The following is a 21,113-nucleotide window of genomic DNA, read 5'->3' as shown; positions in this document are numbered from 1 at the left end:
GATTTTTAATGAGGCAGTGGTTACTAAACATAATTAGGAACCAGGAGTTCCCAGGTGCAAATCCAGTCATAGTATGAATTCTGGGGAATCACTCGCTCTCTGTGAATCAATTAACCAGCAATTAAACTGGATAAGGAAAGGACTTTCCTCAAAAATTTAGCTGCTGCATCCGAAGTTGGGTTTTCCACAGTAGGCAAGTTAAAAATAAGGTGGCACTCAAAGACAAACTGCGACCAAGGAAGCAGGAAACAGAAAAAGGAACATTACAAAAACTCACATTGAATGATTAGCCTTTTTGTAAAAAAAAAAACAAACAAAAAAAGCTTTCTATGAAAATATTATTTCTCCCAAAGAGATGGGTCCCAAGTGCAGATGGCTGCCCCACAGAAGAAATGAATTCTACTGTTATACTGATCAACAGTACATGACAGCAGTTCAGGCAGAGAGGAGGCTCAATGAAACTATTTCACTTTGTGATTACAAAATCTCTGTCCCCCACACATCCATTCCTTAGGCTTTTTAACTACTGTATTAGGAATATAATTACATTGTAGTGACAGACACAGCTTGGCAGAGTTCTACTAGCTTCAAAGGACATTTAATATATTTGAAGCTTCTCCCTGCCCCCAACCAAAAAAAGCCTCTTTACAAGACAGTCATATGTTTGCAATGGGCCAAACAAGTTTATAAATTAAAAATGTATATGCAACACAGAAGGTATTCCCCTGGCTGTCAACACACAAAAAGGATACACAAGCAATGAAACAGTTAAAACACAGCACACTGTATTACACATAAAATGTTTCTCATTTCAAGTTTATTAAAACTTTCGCAGTACAAATGATCCAGGTTTTAGATTATCAAAAGACCAAACTGAAGTCCACATTAAAAAAAAAAGGTGTTCCCCAAAATGTCTCAAACTTTGAGACAGAATGGAAACAACAAGTCCATAGCTCATCCACGTCTGTCTTCATCTGTTCCAGGACTTGATTCGTGATCAGACTTTTTATCCTTACGATCGGCATGGTCTCTTTCCTGACTCTTTGATTTTTGGTTAATTTCTTTTTCTAATGAGGATCTAGTCTTCTCTTTTTCCCTACTCCTGTGTGTAGACGATTTTTTAAATTCTCTATCCTTACTGCTTTGTCTTCTCTTTGAGTCTGGACTTTTATCCTGATCTCTACTAGCCTTTTTATCTTTATTGGTCTCAGGGCTACTACTTTCATGGCTTTTTGAACGCTTCTTCCTTTGGCTTTCAGCGTCATTTTTCTTATGTGAACTTCTGCTTTCTCTGTTCAGATACTTCTCTTTGTTTCTGCTTTGACTTTCTTCTCTTTCATGGCTCCTTGAGTCTCTCCTTCTCTTATTCTCTTTTCCTTTAGATTTTTCTGGTGTGCCTTTTCTCTCTCTACTTCTTGATCTTCCTTTTCTTTTTGCTTCTTTATCTTCATTTTTTGAATGCTCTTTACTTCTACTCCGGTCTCTGTCTTTACTTCTAGATCTGGCTCTCTTCCCCTTGTCTCTGCTTCTGCTCCGTTCTCTTGCTTTATTATTGGAACTATGTTTTCCTTTAGTCTGCTCACGTTCTTTGCTCCTTGACTTAGCATGTTTCTCCCTATCTTTGCTTTTACTGTGATCTTGTTCATTACTTTTTGATCCTGCACTTTTACACCTCTCCTTACTTCTGCTCCTTTCTTTAGCTCTCCCTCTAGAATCATAGTGCTTGTCTTTACCTCTCTCATGATCCCTCTCTCTGCTTCTTGACCTCACTCTCTTTTCTTCATGTCTGTTGTGCTTAGAGTCTCTTTCTCTGCTCTTTGATTTCTCTTTGCTTTTGCTCCGGCTTTTAGATTTAGCTCTTTTCTTGGCCTTGCTTTTATTATGCTTATCGTCTTTTTCTGAATTCCTCCTTGTCTCCCTGTCTTTACTACTGGATTTGTGGTCTTTTGTCTTCTTCTCCTTTTCCCCTCTTCTGTTTGGACTCTCAGAGACTTGTCTGTGGTCTGATACTTTTCTCTCTTTTCCTCTCCCAGGGCTTTTTTGAGCATCTTTCTTGTTTTCATTTACTTCACCCCTTGGAGAAAGAAAATATTTATTTTAAAATCTTTTGAACTAAAGAAAAGTAAGAAGTAACTTCACTACTGAAACTGTTAATCATCACATTAAGTTTAATTTGTATTATGACATCTACATTAATGGCTACACAGTTACCATAACCATAAAGAGGGGTGCTTTAAAAGGGATAAAGCAAAGATAGGAAAGAGATAACTAAGCCAAAACCACATATTCTGAGACTAAAAAAAATTCACTGTGATACAACAGATCAAAAAGGCACCACCGTATTCTAGACAGAAATTCCAATGTATATAGGAAAAAAGCAGTGTCTTACTTGTCTCCCTTTATCCATCTTTCTCCACTGGAAACTCTCATTCTTTGAGCTCTTTGCATTTCCTGCCTCCAATGTGGAGGAGTCTCACTGCGTCTGAAGCGATCCCTTGACCTGGATCTGGAAGGCGTCCGATAGCGCTTGAGAAGGGAAAAAGAAAGAATGTTAGATACAACAGAGTTTAACATTCCACAGTATGCAAGATTTCTCATACATCTGGGGTGAGATTCTGAGTTGCTCCTACCAGAAATGCAGCACAGAACTCAGCCCAGCAGAAAAAGGAGCAAAAGTGGATTTATGTCATCTTTACAGCACTTACGTTCTGGGCTGCTCTGAGGGCCAGACTGGCTGCTAGCATAAATCAATTCTGAAAGCTGGTATAATTTACAACATTCCTCCCACAGTCTGCCAATGGACTGCTCCACAACTTATAGTAACTGACAATTCACATAGCTGTCTCAGGCTACGAGGACTCCCCTATATCTGACATGCTCCTCCCATCCCCACTACTAGGGTTTAGGGTGGGGGGAATCCACAGAAGATAGTCTGCAGCTGTCTTCCTCAGTTACCCTTTACTGGATCCAGGGCTTTTAGAGCCAGTTTACATTGCTCTGGCCCCTTTACCAGCAAGTAGGGGAGAATCTCACCTCTGGACTGCAGTCAAACTTCATAGTAAAAGCACTGAAAATAAAGGTTAACACCTGTATAACATTATCTGGAAAAAAAAGTTAGTGAAGAAATATAAAAACTTGCAAAGCAGTCTCATAAGCTCATTTTTTGTTGCATTTGCTATTGAATTCTGATATGCAAAGTATCTTGGTGCAAATCTACCAGCCTTTATAAACTAGAATATTTCCCTCCTGAAAATCAGTTTAGCCTGCCAGCACTTTATTAAGCCTCTCACTAACGTAAAAGGTTAAAGAACCATGTCATTTTTAATCCCCATTTTCACTCACTAATTGCTTCCTCAAAAAAATTTTTTTCCCCCATACGTTTCTTGTGCTTACTCTCTGGGCCAAGAAGCAGCTTTCTTTGCAAGTTTGAGCAAAATGCCGTTTTGGAGTTGAGAGTGCAGGGCGTGGAGAGAGTAAGGGAGGGGTTTTGGGGGCATTTTTTATTAAAAATTTTGAATCTGGTTTATTGCATTCAAGTAACTCAAAAGCGGCTTTATTTTCAAATATATACGCAGCATATAGGTGGTTCTGGAAGGAATGGAATCTGAGCCATATTTGGAAACAAACAAACACACAAGCACTTGAAAATTATGTACTGAATGACTAGGGCTCCTAGGCACTATAGAAATACAAAAATACTACACTTACATTTTATATTCAGTTAAAATGGATACCCCAAATGGTTGATCATATATCCACACAGCAATCTCAGAAATTCCAAAAGACCTTAAATGAGTTTTATGTAAGAGCCAGGTATTATTGTTTGAAAAAAGAATGGTTGGGCTTGAACCTGAAAATCTTTGAGATATTATATCAAGTTTAAAGAATTTTCTTCATCAGGATGAATGCTGCTCAGCCTTGTCCTGCAATGAAAACTCCCATAACATTTTGCTAAGCATCACCAGAGCAATACTTTACAAAATTTTCACCATTAGCTTTAACATTTAAGGGCTATTGCAAATGTTCATCATTGTAGGCCTGGCTTGACATGAGTAACTGGACATGGGTGAGGCCTCATTTCTTGAAAGACAGAATTAGGGAGGTGAATGGATCAGCAGGCTGGAAACAGAATGTTTGTACTAGCTAAGATAGGTAAATGGGTCAGTAGGCGAACAGAAAGAATGTTTGTACTAGCAAAGATAAGGGGCAACACTCAGGAAACCATTTAAAATGGCCAAGATAAGCCTGGAACATAAGATGAGGTAAAGAGTAAGTCATGCATGGGCAGAGCATGCTGTACAGAGATTAGTCACTTTGTAGGAACCAAACCAATCCCAAAATGCATGGATGCAATGTATAGTGAACACAATGTAATGTGTAAATTTATACAAAAGAAGAGGTTTGCTGTGAATTTAGATGTGTGATATGCCCTGTACCCATCCCCTACACTTGAGCCTGATCAATTCCAGGGTAGTTTGATTGTACGCCAATCAAGAAGAAACCTCAAGGAAGAGTTCAGAGTTGAGCTGAGTTCATGGGACCCAAGTGGATAGGATCTTGGGGGCTACTGAGTGGAAACGGTCTCAAAAGCCATCGCAACGTACCATTAAGTGGATAAGGTCTCAGGTTCTGGCCTGCTTTTTACCATAATTTCAGTTAGGCTTGCTTTCAGATGAAATGATGATAAAAATGGATTCAGCCATTGATGATGAATCTACATTTGAGCTCCCACAAATCCAGCTGATCTAGGATTAGTATCAGTGGGAATGTTTTTTCTGCATTTCCCCTAGTATAGATGCTGCCTCAGTGTCACAGTATAGAGTACAACAGAAACCGCCAACCTGATTTAACAATCTAACTTGAGTGGACTTTATTAAAATTTAATCATGAAAAAATAATTTACTTGGAATTTTGTTATTTAGGATTATTGTTATTACAGATTCCTATCCTGACTCTCAAACTTCTGGCACCTGACATGTCAGCACTTGATGGAACTAGGTTGTTTTTCTGAGCCATATTTTCTGCTGGTGCCTGTCAGTAACTTTGGGATTTTTTTAATATAAAAACTGTTTGATACATTCTTAGAGTTTTCTGTTCTCTATAAAGTAGAATTTTGTTGTACACTGGATCCTTTGAAGAAAACTGCTTACTGTTTTTCTGAAGATTTATACAGATAAGAAGATTACCACTGACTTTTCCCTCAGAGTTGGGGATTGTTTGGGCTTTGCTACTTTTATATATATCAAAAGTGGATTTCTAAATGAGCAGAGGAGTGGCATTGCTGGACACTGGAACAATCAAGCAGGAAGGCATGCACTTCCTACCAGTTGGTAGCTCAACAACTCAGAGCTTTGAGCTACACACAATTTCACCTGTCATGCATCCAGGTATGAAATTCAGCATAGGGGACCTATTACAACAAGACACTATTTCTCAAACCAATATTAAAGCAATTTGGAAAATGCTTAACCAATCTCTTCCACCAGACTTCAACACTAAGCATAACAAATTAATGTTACTTTTTCATGGGACTACTGGCAATAAACTCAGATTTTGCCAGTAGTATTTAAGATTTTACAGTTTATTCCAAATGATTAACAACTCATGCTTTTGAACTTTCAGGTAATTTCAGCAAAACAGATGTAGTTTTCTTCTAAAAACTTCAACATTAAAAACAATTTTCTTTTAAATGTATTTAGTGAGCAATACTGGCTAGTGCACAGACCAGGAGGATTGGAGTCAGAACTGCTGGGTTCTATTCCCAACTCTATTAGTGTCTCACTATATGATTAAATCACTTAACCTCAATGCCTTACTTTGCCAATCTGTAAAATGGGCATAATCCCACCCTTCCTCTTTCCCAAGAGGGATGTGAAATTGCCTTGCGATCCTCAGATGATATGTGCTATAAAAGTGCAAATCACCACCACATACCAAGGTTGGGGTTTTTTTTTGGTTTTGTTTCTTTGTTTACACTTACCCTTGGTCCTCTTCCTTTTATTTTCCTTCCAGATCTGGTCACTAAAAGCCTTCTCTGGTATGACGACTGGGAATTTGATGGATTACTAAAAAAGAAGAGAACTGATGCTGTCTATTACATTGTTTTAAAAATTGTGGCGGGAGAAAGACAGGAAAAGATCATTGAGACAGACTCCACTACTATTTTGGATTGGTTCTTTCGCAAATTAAAAGAAGTCAGCCCAAATGAAAACAAAGATTAATTATCACTCTCCAGCCAATTCAGATAATAACTAATGGTCATCACTTCACTACTTTAAATATTATCATCCTATTCATAGTATATAAAAAAGCATACAAAGTTTAAAAAATCCTTTTAGGGGCAGATGGGAGAATAAGTGTTCCCTTACAGATTTTTGGAAAAAACTTGGCATAGGAACATCTCAATACATGTACATGCCAAAACAAAGTCACTGTGTCATCATAATATAAGCCTGGCCCTTCCTCATCCCTATCATTCATTCTGCCTAAATTTGTCCTGTCTAATTCTTAAGCATAGGGACCTGGTCTCTTTAAATGTTTCTCCGAGGAGTCTAAGCACTCTTTTGGGTGCTGCAAAAATAAATAATAATTTGCAGAGGAATTACAGCTTGTGAAATGTTCCAGGGACAGCCATAAGGAGTGAACAACTCTGTTTAGCCTCAGGATAGGTATTGTACCATCATGGCTTGTGCAGTACGAGACTGACTACACTAACTGATCAGTGTGCTCCAGCCTTGATCTGGAGAGAGAACTTAGAATGCTGAGATTCATCTGCCTAGTCCAATGGAACTCCCTCCCACAAGATAACATTGAGGCCAAGAGCACAGTAAGAGAATTATACACATATATCAAGAACAACAGATATACTTTTTATCTTGTGTAGTACAGGGAATATAAATCTCTACACTCCAGGGCATAAGTAAACCACTAACTGCATGTGGTCAGGAATACATTTCCTATATGGACAGTTTATTTCATAACTATCCATTATAATGTTTCTTGTACTTGTCTCAGAAATTTCTGTAGTGGCTATAGTCAGTAATAAGATACTAGAGAAGATTAACTATTGGTCTAATGAGGTATGGCAGAAAGAATCAGTGTCCAATTTAAGGTGGTTCATCACAAACTGGATTGAGAAACATAATATTTCATATGAGCCACTAAACTGTAATATGGTGCTGAATTTCCACTGGATACTAATGAGTCAAGGCATGTGAGGTAGTATCTTTTACTGGACCAACTTCTGTTGTAGAGAGAAGCAGGGGGCCATACAGAGCTCTCCTTCAGATCTGGGAAAGGTCTCAAGAACTGTGTGTGGCACGAAAGCTTCTCTCTCTCACCAACAGAAGCTGATCCAATAAAAGATATTACCTCACCCACCTTGTCTCTCTAATTTCCTGGGACCAACACGGCTACAACTATGCTGCATACAACACTTGATACTAAAGCAGTGATCTACACTTGAAGTGAAAAGCTCCATATACTGTTTGTAAGTCCCCAGAGCCAGCCATCTCAAGTGGAAACTGTATTTGTAAGTCAGGCTTAAATTTTCTATATTCCTTCTTACATTATTTTCCTTGTAAAATTCCCTTAAAATGTATCATTGTAATATCCACACTATTCACCCTTACAAACAAGCACATTTAATGAAATCTGAAGTGCCACTGCTCATAACGTGCTAGTGGTTAAGCAACACATGGGAAACCTGGACTTGACCTATGAATCTAAAAGTACTGACTTGATCACACCATTGTCAGTGTGCAGTCCCACTCAAAACACATGTAAGCTTACCTCTCTCTTTCCTTCTCCCTACTCTTCCTTTCTTTTTCTTTTTCATCTATTTTAGGAGGACTTTTTCTCATGAGGAACCTGTTTTCTGGTACAGGAGGGATCTCTTCGGGACGGACAGTAGACAATGGCTGTGCTTCAGGGTTTTCATCTTCACTTTCACTGGATGAGCTTTAGTTATACACAAACAAAAAGCTATCAATGCTTCAGTTTTAAATATCTGTGTACTTTAGATTCAGGCTTTCCAGAAAAGGCCTCTCAACCTGTCTATACTTAAATACTTCAGAAGCTTTGTCAACTGAAGATACAGATAGAAAAAAAAAAGAGAAGAATTATTTATCTCATCATCAGAGCAATTTAGAAAAGGTCTGAGTTCTGCAGGTTATAGTTAATTGTCTTCTTAGTAGTAATAAAAAAGAAATCTAGCTAAGGCACAAAAATCTGAAAGTTATCAACCCAAGCATTTACAGATATTTGAAAGTATTTATACATATAAAACAAAGGCTAAGGCTTCAAAAGCAGCTGCCATTTTGCTCCCATGAGGTCTTCATTCAGAGATGTATATTATGTATGTATTCCCACCTGACATTACAGAAGATTTTTCACCAATTATTTTTTCATACATACAGTGAATTGCTGAATATACTTATATTACATCTTTAGATTAGAGCTGGTTGTTAATTTTCTGGGGAGCCTGAGCATCCATAGTCTGTAGCTCTGAGCGCAGGCCTGCCATGCCAGGTTTCTAGGCTGGGAGCATGGAAGCCTCTCTGTGGAGCTGGGAGCATGGAAGAGTCCAGCTCCTCAGCCACAAGCATGAAAACTGTGAGAACTTTGGTTCATAGGCCTTCCAGGGTCCCTGCCACAGAGCTGCGAACCTGGAGGTCCTGGGATGGACTTCCAGGGTCTGTGACTCTAGGGCAGCCACACAAAGCAGACTCCCCTGGGCTGGGAACCCCAGGGCTTCCAGACTCCTGGGCCAGCTGGCTCCATGGGCTGCCTGATTTTGAATGAAATCAAATTTCCAAAAACCAAAATTTCTCACAAATTGGAAGTCCCAAGTTTCAGCCAACTCTATTTTAGAAGAAACAGAGTTTGGAAAATTTATATAAAAAGGGTCACGTTCAGATTGTATGTTTGAATGTAAAACTGTGAGGAATTGTATGATTATTTGTTGGAATCTAAAGGGAGCATGAGAAAGCTGAGTGCGTTTAGACGGTAAATACATGAAGCTGAGGATGGTCTGGAGAATATAGCACTGCTGTAACAGATGATTTCCTTGATTCTTAGTGGTTGCGCTGAAAGAAAACACACTTGTATAACAACTTTACCTCTAAGTCAGATTTTTGCATGGGAATACTGTAGTAAACTGTGGGTAACATTTTCAGAAGCAGCCAAATGACTTAGGAGCCTAAAGTTCCATTGCCTTTTAAGGAGACTTTGGTGTGCTTGGGCAAAATTTTCAAAAGCACCAGACAAGTTTAACTTTGGCACCTGATTTTTGAGAAGTTATTACAAGTTACACATCAGTAAATTAAGGTGTTAATATGTTTGAGGTTTTATTTTGTTCGTTTTAGACCTGTAGGCTCCTCATCACACATTATAAAAGTCTCATTGTGTATAAATTAATTCAACTTAATGAATATAAAAATGAGTCAAGGTATTAACTTTACAATGTGCAACTTTACAAATCAACACATGAAAATCTCAATCCAAACTATACAAGTGGCTCTCGTTACATATACATTATTGCCAGTGTAGTATTAAAGCAGGAAAACCGAAGTCATTTACAAAAAAATAATCAAGGATACTGCAATCCTCCACACACCTAATGGTGCTAGTTCAAACAGGCATGTACCAAAGAATTATATTATATATGTGCAAAAACTGAAATGATTGTATTCACAGAAATGTTTTCCTACATCAACACCAAAGCAAGAAAGTAGCTAGCTGAAAACATTTATTTTTCTACAGCATATGTACTAACATATATTAAGTTTTACATTTAAATTTTTAAAAAAGCAAATTTGGTCTGGTTCCAAAAGTCTTTTAGAATAGCAATATAATCCTACCTTTTCTTACTTTTCTTTCTCTTTTTCTTTTCCTTCTTATGTTTTCTAGAATTTTTCTTGTGTTTCTTTTTTCTCTTCTTAGGTTTCTCTTCAGAAGCACTTTCAGAATCAGATGATGAATCAGAGGAAGATTTTGAATCACTTGAACTTTCTGAATCGCTGGATGAGGAAGAAGACTTGTGTCTTTTCCTCTCTTCTTTCTTGGCTATAAATCAAAGTTACAAAGACATAAATTTAGATGTCAAACAGTTCCATCGAAAGCTCAGAATAGACAATTCTAATATCTCCCAAACTTCCTAAATAATTCTGACATGATACTTTACCTTGTAACTAAAGTCATTATGGTAAATACATAATAAAGATTTGGGGAAAATATTTTGTCATACAAATAAAGGAGAAATTTTAAAACACATAATAGTCCATTTATTTTAATTACAAAGGAAAATTTTATTACCAACTGTGAACTCTCAGTAACGCGTAGCACTTTAATTGTACTAAAATATTACTCCTTTTTAGAAGCAATCTTACATTAAAAGTATATCACAGAATGAAAAGTCTGATCAGAAGTTTGTTCTATAGATTCCAGTATTAACAGCATCTCAGACAATATATTCTGTTCAAACCCAATTAAACCAGTTTGAAAGCAGCAGCACATGACCTAGGCTGATCCAATGAGTCACTTAGCAGCTAGCTCACCATGAAATACCACAGACTGGGGAAGACCCACGAAAAAGATAATTCTTCTTAAGTGAAACTGAGCTCAGAAAATAGAAGTGACCCTCAAAGCTCATCATTTTTCTACAAAAATATGCCATGAAGTATGATGGTGCAAGCCAACTACTAATTGTCTCAGCTTAAAAGGAAACCTCCACCATGGGTAGGTTTTCCCACAATTGTCCACTATAAAGTTCCTTTCACCATCCTCAGTCCATGAAAGGATACTGGGCTCGATGGATCATTAATCTGATCTTGTATGGCAGTTTCTATGTTTTATCATATCCATGGCCTCTAATGAAAAGGAGTACAGTGCCACTTTTGGAGGCAGATATCAAATCCATTAGGGCTAATTTCTTAACTTTGACAGTATGTGAAGCACGTATCATTAAAAAGGAGCTGATGATGGCAAAAGTAGTAGTGTAAAAGACACAATTTTAAAACAATAACACGTATTTCATCCTTTCATCAATCAGGTAAATTAAAAAATAAAAAGGATGTCTCAACTAGATATATTAACCAATTCAATCCAAGCTATTCTCCAACCAGATTCGCCCACACCCCTCCAAAAGAGTGTCAAAATAGGGGAGCTGTAGGATATTTTCAGACTCTGGAACATCATCATTATAATTGGCTAATGCAATTAGTTTTATTTTCCTCTCTTTCTCTCTGTAAGTTGCAAAGAAAAACATCACTGGGTATAGAACAGTTTTGTATGGTAAAAGGCTGAATCTCAGGCACTAGAGAAGACAAGATACGCCAAAGACAATTTTTAAAAAGTGAAAAGAACCCCATTGTGTCTGTAGAAAACCGCATTTCATCAGAAAATTTGTTATGATCTTAAAAACAGACTTCAGAGTAAAAGAAGAATTTTAAATTTGAATATGACTCCCAGCCGGGATCATGTTTGTCTACTTAAACAGTTATTGGGAGCTATCTTAGAAGTGAATGAATCAGCTTAACTACTGGTTTATGCTGATTTCAGCAGGCATACACCAATGTACAGAAAATGGAATGTCTGCGTGGTACAAATTATAGTGGCAAAAAGCAGCCTCAAACTTCCTTCTAAGGCAGGGGTGTTTGCAAAGGGAGAGGCAGGAGCACAAAAATGTGGGCACAGAAAGTCAGTACAGCTAGAAAGTGGATGCTACTATCTCAAAAGAAGGTCTGGTTGGATGTGCATCAACTCAGTGAATCCCCTTTGAAGCTGCAAATTAAAACATTGCCTCCTCTGGAAGAAACCATGAGAAAGAGCACCAAAAGAAGACAGTGAGGTGAGCTGAGCACAAGGGCTTTGATAGTGCAGAGACGCGTAATCCGTACCTAGCTGTAGTGGAATAAGATGTGGTTATAAAATAAATATTGAGCTAATACTCTGGAGTAGCTGTTCTTCAGAAAAATGGTCACATTTACAATTACCTAAATTCCACAAAATATAGCCTTAATTTTCTTCACTGCAGGTTTACAAACCTATGGAGGTTGAAATGACTGGAGCTCCACAGTTCAACAGAAGCGAGCCCCTCAACAGCTCCGAATAACTGAAGGCTGACAACCAGCTTCCTTCCTGTGAAGCTCCTTAATTCTGAAGAAGTAAAGTTGCAGAGAAACTCCACTCCAGCAGAGATCTCTGTTGGCAGCCCTGACAACATGAAGCTGTTGTGTATTCAGAGAACTTAAGAACAATGAGTGGGTTTACTGTGTTCAATTGACAGTAGTAAGGAACCTTTTAACTCAATTCAGGTACTGGAAGTTGTATACTAGTTATTTTGAAAATGAAATGGGAACTCAGTTAATTCCATATTTGAAGTAGAACCACGAGACAGTAGTCAGAAGCAGAGGACTGACCTTTACGTACAGAGCTAGAGGAGGTGAAAAGCGTCTCCTGAACAACTGTATACCTGGAAATCCCGCTTAGAGGGGTATTAACTGCTAATTCAGAGAGCAGTGTGTTCATTCTGGAAATTATTAGTAACTTTAGGTCCTTCAACCACTCAGCTATCGTTAACAAAATGTCTGTCTTTTGACAGAGTCAGAAATTGAGTTCCACGATCATAGTCATAGACATAAGTGGCCAGAGTAGGGGTTGTCATGTTCAGCCCTCAAGGTGCGTTTTTTTTTTTTTAATAGAAATTAGAAAGAGGCGATAACCCTATAAAAACGGAAGAAGAAATTGATACCATTCAGATGTTCACATCTATAGTCTCCTGCCCAGTCATTTATCTATGCTAATTACCTCTTATACCCAATGGAGGGGATATAAGGAGAACAGTTACTTCCCCCTTTCCCATCCATTAAACAAAAGGGCAAGCCAACAGCACACTTGTTTTTGAAAAGGTGTAATTTTGGGGACCTGCAGACAGCAACACAGAGAGAACAAATCTCTCTGACCTAATTCAGTTTCACATTTTAGGCCTAAAGGTTGTACAAGCAGTGGATTATTCAACCAGTAGCTAGGACAGGTTAGCCATTTGCTTTCCAGTTTTTATTACACCATCCTGACAGATCATAAGGGTTGGAGGTAGCTGTATCCCAACAATCAACTGCAAAAAGTGTATATAAAATGCTGTATGACGGCCGTCATGGAGGCAAAAGCAACATACTTCTTCTGTATCGACGCATCACCTGTAATCAGAGGTTAGTATTTCTCACTAAGTTTTTTAATGTTATCACAGAAAAATCTGTTCTGATCTGGACTGGACTGACCAAATCAATGGAGATAGATCCACCTCTGGAAGGCAAAACATCCATACCATCTCTGGTTGAGTTTCAGCCAACTTCCATCACGTACTCTCGATGTGCTGGGGGAACTTCAGGTTATTGTTTGCAAGTTGGACATGTCCCTCATGGCTAGCAAGATCAAGTAGGGAGACACTGTTTGCTGTTGGTAGAGTGTGTTAATTCTTTCTAAGGGAGGGCAAGATGCCAGTGTTTCTCATATGAGCAATAATTAAGCTACTGATAACCATCTCTTCATCTCAACACTCTTACTACCATCCTGTCTCAAATATGCCTTTTCTGGATAAAATTATTGAGCATACAGTAATGAGGCAATATGTGAAGTCTTCAGATTTTCTTTGTTCCCTGTCAATCCAGTTTTTGATTGGTTATATTTGGCTGACTTTTCAATTGTCCTTTAGTGATGGAAGCAACAATTTCAAAAGCTGTCTGGGTGGGCGGGTAAGATCACTGAAGCGGTTCTGCTCTTTCAGAGATGGTGATGTTGACTTGCTGGTCCAATGGCTTTGTAGAGGAATTCTGCAAGTCCAATGGCTTTCTAGAGGAATTTATACTGAGGTGCTACAAGTACACTGGTGAAATGCAATTTTATTTTTTTCATTGCATGCAGACTGGGTGCTCTCTTTGCTTTTCCAGTGCCTGGCTGAGACAGTGACTTGGATGACAGCAAGCTGATGAAGCTGAATCCAGACAGCAATGAGGTGGCTATTCACTGCAGAGAAGCTTCTAGAGCAGCTGATGGGCATAGTATTTTGCCCCTGAATTTTGCTCATCCTAAACAAGGGGGTTTGCAATTTATGGGTACTTTTTTGAGCCCCAGATGGTACAATGGCCAGAAGTGTCTTTTCCCAACCGCATCTGTAACAACTGTAATCACTTTTCTTTTCAGATTTACACAACTTCACAATTATTCATACCTTTGTGACCTACAGAATAGATGAGCATAACGTTCTCGATATTCTCACTTGGAAGTTTCAGCTGGTATAAATTGCAAAGGCCTGATTGCCTACTGCAGTTGGCCACAGACACTACATCAGTGCTCCATAGATTGTTAGCCTCCTGTTCACTTCTGGGCCCAATTGAAAGCAAAGAATTCTCTATAAGAAGGCATATATGGTTTGGCTCTTAACCACCTGAGACCATTTCTTTAGTTATGCACCACCATGACAATTGAAGTCAGCTGACAAGCCTGTTAAGCATCCCTAATCCTACTGGCAGAATGTTTTCAGTGAAGAGGCCTCTACTGTATCATCTGCTTTCCTTGTTGGTCCAATAAAGAAGAACAAGGTATAAAGTCTATTTTCTCAAGCTTTTGCCTAAGAAGCTTATTTATATGGTTTGTATAGAATGTTGACTTAGTAAATTATTTGTTGTACAAATTCAAACAATACAAAATTTGTGTATCTGTCTACTGAACATGATGGGTGCATTTTTAAAATTGAAAAATTAATAGTTTCCAAAGGTATTCTATGAAAAGAAGTCTGGTATGAAATGTCCACTCTTTCTTTGCTGTACACAAACAGAGGCATCACCACATACTCTGCTGAACAGCCAATAGAAAACAGTCCATTCCGTTAGCTCTGAACTAACTCGTGAGAAAGACCTACGGTACTCTACTTTCATACTCTTCCCAAACCTCGAAGAACTTTACTTTCTCTCCACTCAGGACAGCATCCTCCTAGAAAACACCACTGCATTTCTTCCTATCTAAACTTAACTGAAACAAGATGGCTCCAAGCCCCAATTAAGAAATGTCTCTGTACACAGTGAAAGAAAGGGTGAAGTCAAGTACTGCAGTTCCCCTTTCCTGTGATAATATCGTCTAGAGCTTGTCAAAACCAATTTGGGATGCAGTTTTATTTCCATCTCTGTGGCAAGTTTAGATCTATTCTAAAGTTGCTACTTCAAACTGACTACTAACTAAGTGGGAATTGAAGGTAAGGAACTCTCAAGGGTAGACTGTCTACCTGAACAGAGCAGAATGTAGAATGCAAGCAACTGCTGCAAGCTTTCTTCAATGGCTGACATATTTGTGGAAGAGGACAAACATGGAACGCTGTGAAATTGCTGTGCAAAGCAAACACAAAGAATGGCAAGGATTTTCTGCAAACACATAATCATTTATGTCCCCAGGCAAATATGCCTTCTTGAATACCAGGACAAGCTTGCCCCCAGTTAATTACAGGCCACAGCAGAGAACTCACTGTCAGAGTTTACTATAAAAGAAAGAGGACTTTGGCTGACAGCCAGGTATTATTTCTCTCCATTCATTTTCTTATAAAATTTCAGCCTATAAACATGTCTAAAACAGGCCCCTTCCTCCCCAGCCCATCCACCATATTGTCCAGAACTTGTCAGACTTCATAAATCATAGCCAAATGGCATAGTTGTCCACTCTCCACACTTCAAACCTCTAATGAAATGTAGCCACTCTTATAACACCACAGAGAATTGGGCTTGAATTGGAAACAGCATGTGGCCCAACAGTCAGACTTAACTCAGATTCATAAAAGGCCAGAAAAGACCACTTGATCATAGAGTCTGACCTCCTGTATACCATAGGCCATTACATTTCCTGTACTGAGCCCAATGACTTGTGTTTGACTAAAGCGTTATTTTCCAGAAAAGCTTCCAAGTCTTGAGTTCAAAGACATCAAGAGGTGAAGAATTCACCACTTCCCTTAGTAGTTTGTTCAAAAGGTTAATCACCTTCACTGTGATTCATGCCCAACTTCCAATTTTAATTTGTCTGGCTCAACTTTCAGTCACTGGTTCTTGTTATGCCTTTCTCCACTAGATTAAAGAGCCCACTAGTACCAGTATTTTCTTTCCACTAAGGTACTTATACACTAATCAAGTAACCTTCAAAGCATCTTTTTTGGTAAGCTAAACAGATTGTGCTCTCTGTGCTTGTCTGTGACTGCAAGGCATTTTCTCTAGCCCTTGAATCATTTTTGTATTGCACCTTCTCCACATTTTTAAAAAGGATACCAGAACTGGACATAGCATTCTAGTGTCTCTCGCCAATGCTGTATACAGAGGTAAAATCCTCATCCTACTTACAGCTCCCCTGTTCATATATCTTAAGAATCACAATAGTCCTTTTTACCACAGCATCACACTGGGAACTCATGTTCAGTCACTTGTACACTATGATCCCTAAACCCGCTCCAGAGTCGCTGCTTTCCAGGATACAGTCCCCCATTCTGTAGGTTCCTTATTCCTTACTGTGTAACTTTGCATTTTGCTATATTAAAGTTCATTTTGTTTGAATGGGCCGAGTTCACCACATGATCCAAATCACTCTGTATGACTATATTAACCATTCCAATCTTTGTGTCATCTGCAAAACTTATATTTTTATATTTACTTTCAGATCATTGATGAAAATACTGGACATCAACCCTAGTACTGATCCCTACAAAACTCCATTAGAAACACCCCTATTTAATGATTATTTCTTACTGAAAACTACTTTGAGGTATTTCAATTAGCCACTTATTCATCCATTTAATGTGCACCCTATTGATATCATATAATGCTAATTTTTTAATTCAGAATATCATGAGGTACTAAATCAAATACCTTACAAAAGTCTACATATATTACATCTACAGTTACCTTTATCAACCAAACTTGTAACGTAAAATAATTAAAGCAGATTTGTTTGATAAGACCTAGTTTCCACAAAACCATGGTCACTGGCATTAATTATATTCCTATTCGTTAACAGTTGAATCTTATACCAGCTTTTCTTTTATTTTGCCTGAGACTGATGTTAGACTAATTGACCTATAGTTACCCAGATCACACCACTTGCTCTTTTTGAATACTGGCACAATATTAGCACTCTTCCAGACTTCTGGAATTTCCCTGGTATTCTAAGATTTATTAACAATTTATACCAGTGGGCCAAAGATCTCCTCAGACAACACTTGCGGTTGGCTGAAAGTTATCCAGGCCTCCTGATTTAAAAACAGTATCTTTAGCAGATGATGACACCCTGCTTAGTTACTAATGAACTAGACAGTACTTCATAATCCCCTTGTGATACAAGTACATCCTGTGTCTTTCCAAATACAGAAAAGGAATATTTATTGAACACTTCTGCCCCTTTTGCACCATTATTAACAATGTTACTATCTCCATGTAGTAATGGGCCTATACCATTATTAGAATTTCTTTTGTTCCTAATGTATTTTTAAAACTCCTTATTGTCTTAGTCCTACCAGCCATAATTTTTGCCCTTTTGTCTTGTTTCCTTTATCAATTTTTTATACTTCATAACTTCTAATTTATATTGATTACTATTTATTTCCCTTTTTTTCCATGTTACATATTTCTTTATTACTAATTTCTCTGAGGTGTCAAAGGGGAGAAAAAAATGGTAATATCATTCCCCTCACCTTAGTGAGAAACCTATCGGACTCCAAGTGAAAGATTCTGTTTTGGCCTTCTGTCACTTATGTTGTGCTCTTTGTTCTCTGCAACCCTCAGAGACAGCCTTCCAACTATGCCCAAAGTCCAATTAAATTAGCCCAACAATCAGGTAACCAAGCAATCCTTAATTCCCTGTCACCCATACCCCACATTTATCACTTCTCTGCAGAAGCACAATTCCCCTCCTCCACACAGTGCTTCATTTACCGATGATAGTACCCTAGAATACAATCCCCTTATTACTCAGTTGAAAGTATCTGAGAACCCAATTTCTATCCCCCCACACACAAAAATTTATTTTTATCCAATTTTACGCCCTCCAACTGCAACTCTAGCCATTCCCTCTGACCTCATTGAAGCTCCCCACTAAACCCAAGATCTGTCAGCTTTATTGCTAGTTCTTACAGATACAGCCTTGTAATCCATTCACCCCCTTCCTTTCCTGGATATTGCCACCTCACCAAGTCCTAAGCCAAAAGTATTTTAGTTCAGCCTCCCTTGCTATGAGATGATGATCAAACTGCAAAGGTATTTTCAGTCACTCTCTCCAGGAACCCACCCACCCTTCGTCTTTATGCCAGTTCCCCTGAAGCAGTCTGCTCCAGTAACTGCCACACTCACATAGCACATGCTCCCTCTTGCTTCCTGCAGTAAAACACTGCATAGCTCCACTGTTTGATGCCTCTCTGCTCCTGCTTGTCCTCCACGAACACCAGTAGTACTCTGTTCCGCTCACCTCCCAGGTACTGGTCCTCACATCTGGATTCCCTGGCCTCTTCCTGACCATGGCTCCAAGGGTGTCTCCTGCCCCATCACTCAGCTTTGGACTGCAGCTGAGCCAATATCCTTTTGCTGATGTGACGACAGACTGTTCCTCCCATCTCCAGGTACTCAAGTCATCACAGCTCACCAGTGGATCCTGGTCGTGCCCTCAGCGAACCAATTTAGCCATACAGTCATTTCCCGCAACGGGGATAGATTTCCTCTTGCAGTAGCCTGCACAGGGCCTCTCTCTGCTAACAGCAGAGTCCTCCACTCACCACGAACTCCGCCACAGTCTGCCAGGTAGCACCTTCATCAGGCTGGTTCGGCATTAGTGCCCCTTCCTGGGGGCCCACACTCCTCCCCGCACTCAGCTCTGCCCTCCACCTGCCCGCTCCTGGCACCTCTAAGGCCTCTTGTTCTCCATGTTCTCCTGCTGCCCACCAGTATCTAGTACTCCCAGGTGCCTCATGGTCTGTTGAGTGGCTCAACCCACGGCCCTGGCAGCAATCTCCCTCTGCGGCACATCAGAGCAGCTACAGGAAGCAGGATCTCCAGACTCCTAGCTGAACCCAGGCGAAGAGGCACAAGAAGAGGGCCCAGGACTCAGACATACAGGTGGGATCAGACAGTCAGATCTCTCCAGAAGTCTGTTTTCTTTCAGGAAAAGTTAAAGGAAAAAGATTTTATATTTATTTCTTTTATTTTTTTGCTCGGTGCCACTTTAAAGCCGTCAAGCAGGGCCTTAAGGCACCAGACAGTTCAGCTCCAACTAAAACCTCTGTTAACTATTCAGTTTCCAACTTTTTAGAATAGTCCTATGAAGGGAATAGGGTGGACTCGGATATATGTATCATGCAAGGGATTGTCTTACCCACAAGCTCTACCCATTATATATATTAATCTATATCTACTAGCCCTTCCCATCCATTGTTAGAATATTACGTCTGTCACAAGACAAGTGCTATCCAGGGAAATTGCTGGAAAATAAAATTTGACATCCTAATATCCAGGACATCTTATGAACCAGCTGAAAAAGTTGTCTGACTTCTAGACACCTCTAGCCATGATACAGTCTATCACTGAATTTTTGGGAATGAAGGAGATCACTTCATAACCCAAAGCCATTCTTCTGCCAATCATGTCAGAAGATGGAAGAACAGCATGAAAGAGGAGAGAAATAAATCAAGATGTTCAAGCATGAATGTTTGTCTGCTTCCCTTAGGCCAAAGAAACAGGGTAATCCTTGTCTTGTGCTTCAACATCCTTGTTGCAACCCTTCCGAGTAGGCATAATCTGGAAGGTGCTAAGAATGAGAAAGCAAGAAGGGCCCTATTAAAGTTCCTATCAAACAGGCATCCTGAGGCTCCTGTACTGGGGTTCTCCATCACAGTGACAGCAGTCTTCGTACAGTAACTCCTCACTTAAAGTCGTCCCAGTTAATGTTGTTTTGTTGTTGTTATGTTGCTGATCAATAGGGAACATGCTCGTTTAAAGTTGTGCAGTGCTCTCTTCTAACATCTTTGGCAGCCGCCTGCTTTGTCCACTCCTTGCAGGAACAGCAGCCCATTGCAGCTAGCTGGTGGGTGGTCGGAACCAGGGTGGACCGGCAGCCTCCCTACCAGCTTCCCGACTCCCCTAAATTCCCTGTGCAGCATCAGCAGGCTATCAACTGCCAGCAGTTCAGCTGTCCCTCCCCCACTGCCATGTGCTGCTCCTGCCCTCTGCCTTGGAGCTGCTCCCCGAGCCTCCTGCTTGCTGTGGGGGGGGGGGAGGGTAAGAAGGGGGGGGGCTAATGTCAGGGTGTCCCCCTCCCCTCTACCCCTGCACCCCGCTTACCCCATCTTCCATACAGCAGGGGGGATACAGGGATGGAAGGAGCGGTCTGTGGTCTGGTCTCAGCTTGCTGATCTAATTAACAAGGCAGTGTACTTCTGACCCCACTCTTCATACTTAAAGGGGAAATGTGCATTTCTGTCTCTCAAACACACACAGGGTGTGTGTGTGTCTCTCTCTCTATCTGCCCTCCCTCCTTTCCTGTTGCTTTGTAGAGTGAGAGAGTTAACCTTTGAGGGCTCAGCCAATTGCTAAGTTCATCATTTAGCAGTAAGGCATTCCCTGGGAAATATCCCACCCTCTGACTCCTCCACCTCAACCAAGCTTCACAATCATCATCACTGTGTACCAGTATTAAATTGTTTGTTTAAAACTTATACTGTGTATATATATATTATATACACTATATAATACAGTCTTTTGTCTGGTGAAAAAAATTTTCCTGGAAACCCCCTCACTTACATTAAGTCTTATGGGGAAATTGGATTGGCTTAACATCGTTTCACTTAAAGTGGCATTTTTCAGGAACATAACTACAATGTTAAGTGAGGAGTTCCTGTACTGAATTATTTTGTCAAAAAAGCAGGGGCTAACTTCCAATACCATGTTCAGCTCTGGAAGAGTACAGTAGAGCAGACATCCTTTACACAGAAAGAGCAAGATTCTGTTATATCCCTGTTTATAGTTCGAAGTACCTTACAAAGCATACTTACAGCAGGGCAAATTACAGGTCTTCCTAACCTAGCTACTCACCTGAAGCACTGT

At 39.6% G+C, this 21,113-nt stretch overlaps 1 protein-coding gene across 5 annotated transcripts in view; it reads right to left on the bottom strand.

Annotated features, from left to right (window-relative positions):
• Positions 1 to 800: 800 nt before the first annotated feature.
• PPIG (peptidylprolyl isomerase G) overlaps positions 801 to 21,113 on the bottom strand; it is a 37,226-nt gene continuing 16,913 nt past the window's right edge. For 4 of the 5 annotated variants that reach the window (XM_077830386.1, XM_077830383.1, XM_077830385.1 and 1 more), the window contains 5 exons: positions 9,861 to 10,065; positions 7,792 to 7,959; positions 5,981 to 6,065; positions 2,390 to 2,526; positions 801 to 2,074 (listed from right to left, as the gene is read on the bottom strand). In XM_077830386.1, the coding sequence (XP_077686512.1) occupies positions 955 to 2,074; positions 2,390 to 2,526; positions 5,981 to 6,065; positions 7,792 to 7,959; positions 9,861 to 10,065 (1,715 nt within the window). In that variant the 3' untranslated portion in view covers positions 801 to 954. Of the gene's footprint in view, positions 2,075 to 2,389; positions 2,527 to 5,980; positions 6,066 to 7,791; positions 7,960 to 9,860; positions 10,066 to 18,371; positions 19,058 to 21,113 lie in introns of those variants that run through there. The other variant, XM_077830387.1, reaches the window with a different exon arrangement.

Source organism: Eretmochelys imbricata, chromosome 11 (assembly GCF_965152235.1).
Source record: "Eretmochelys imbricata isolate rEreImb1 chromosome 11, rEreImb1.hap1, whole genome shotgun sequence".
Lineage (NCBI taxonomy): Eukaryota > Metazoa > Chordata > Testudines > Cheloniidae > Eretmochelys > Eretmochelys imbricata.
This window is presented reverse-complemented; position numbering and strand designations above follow the sequence as displayed.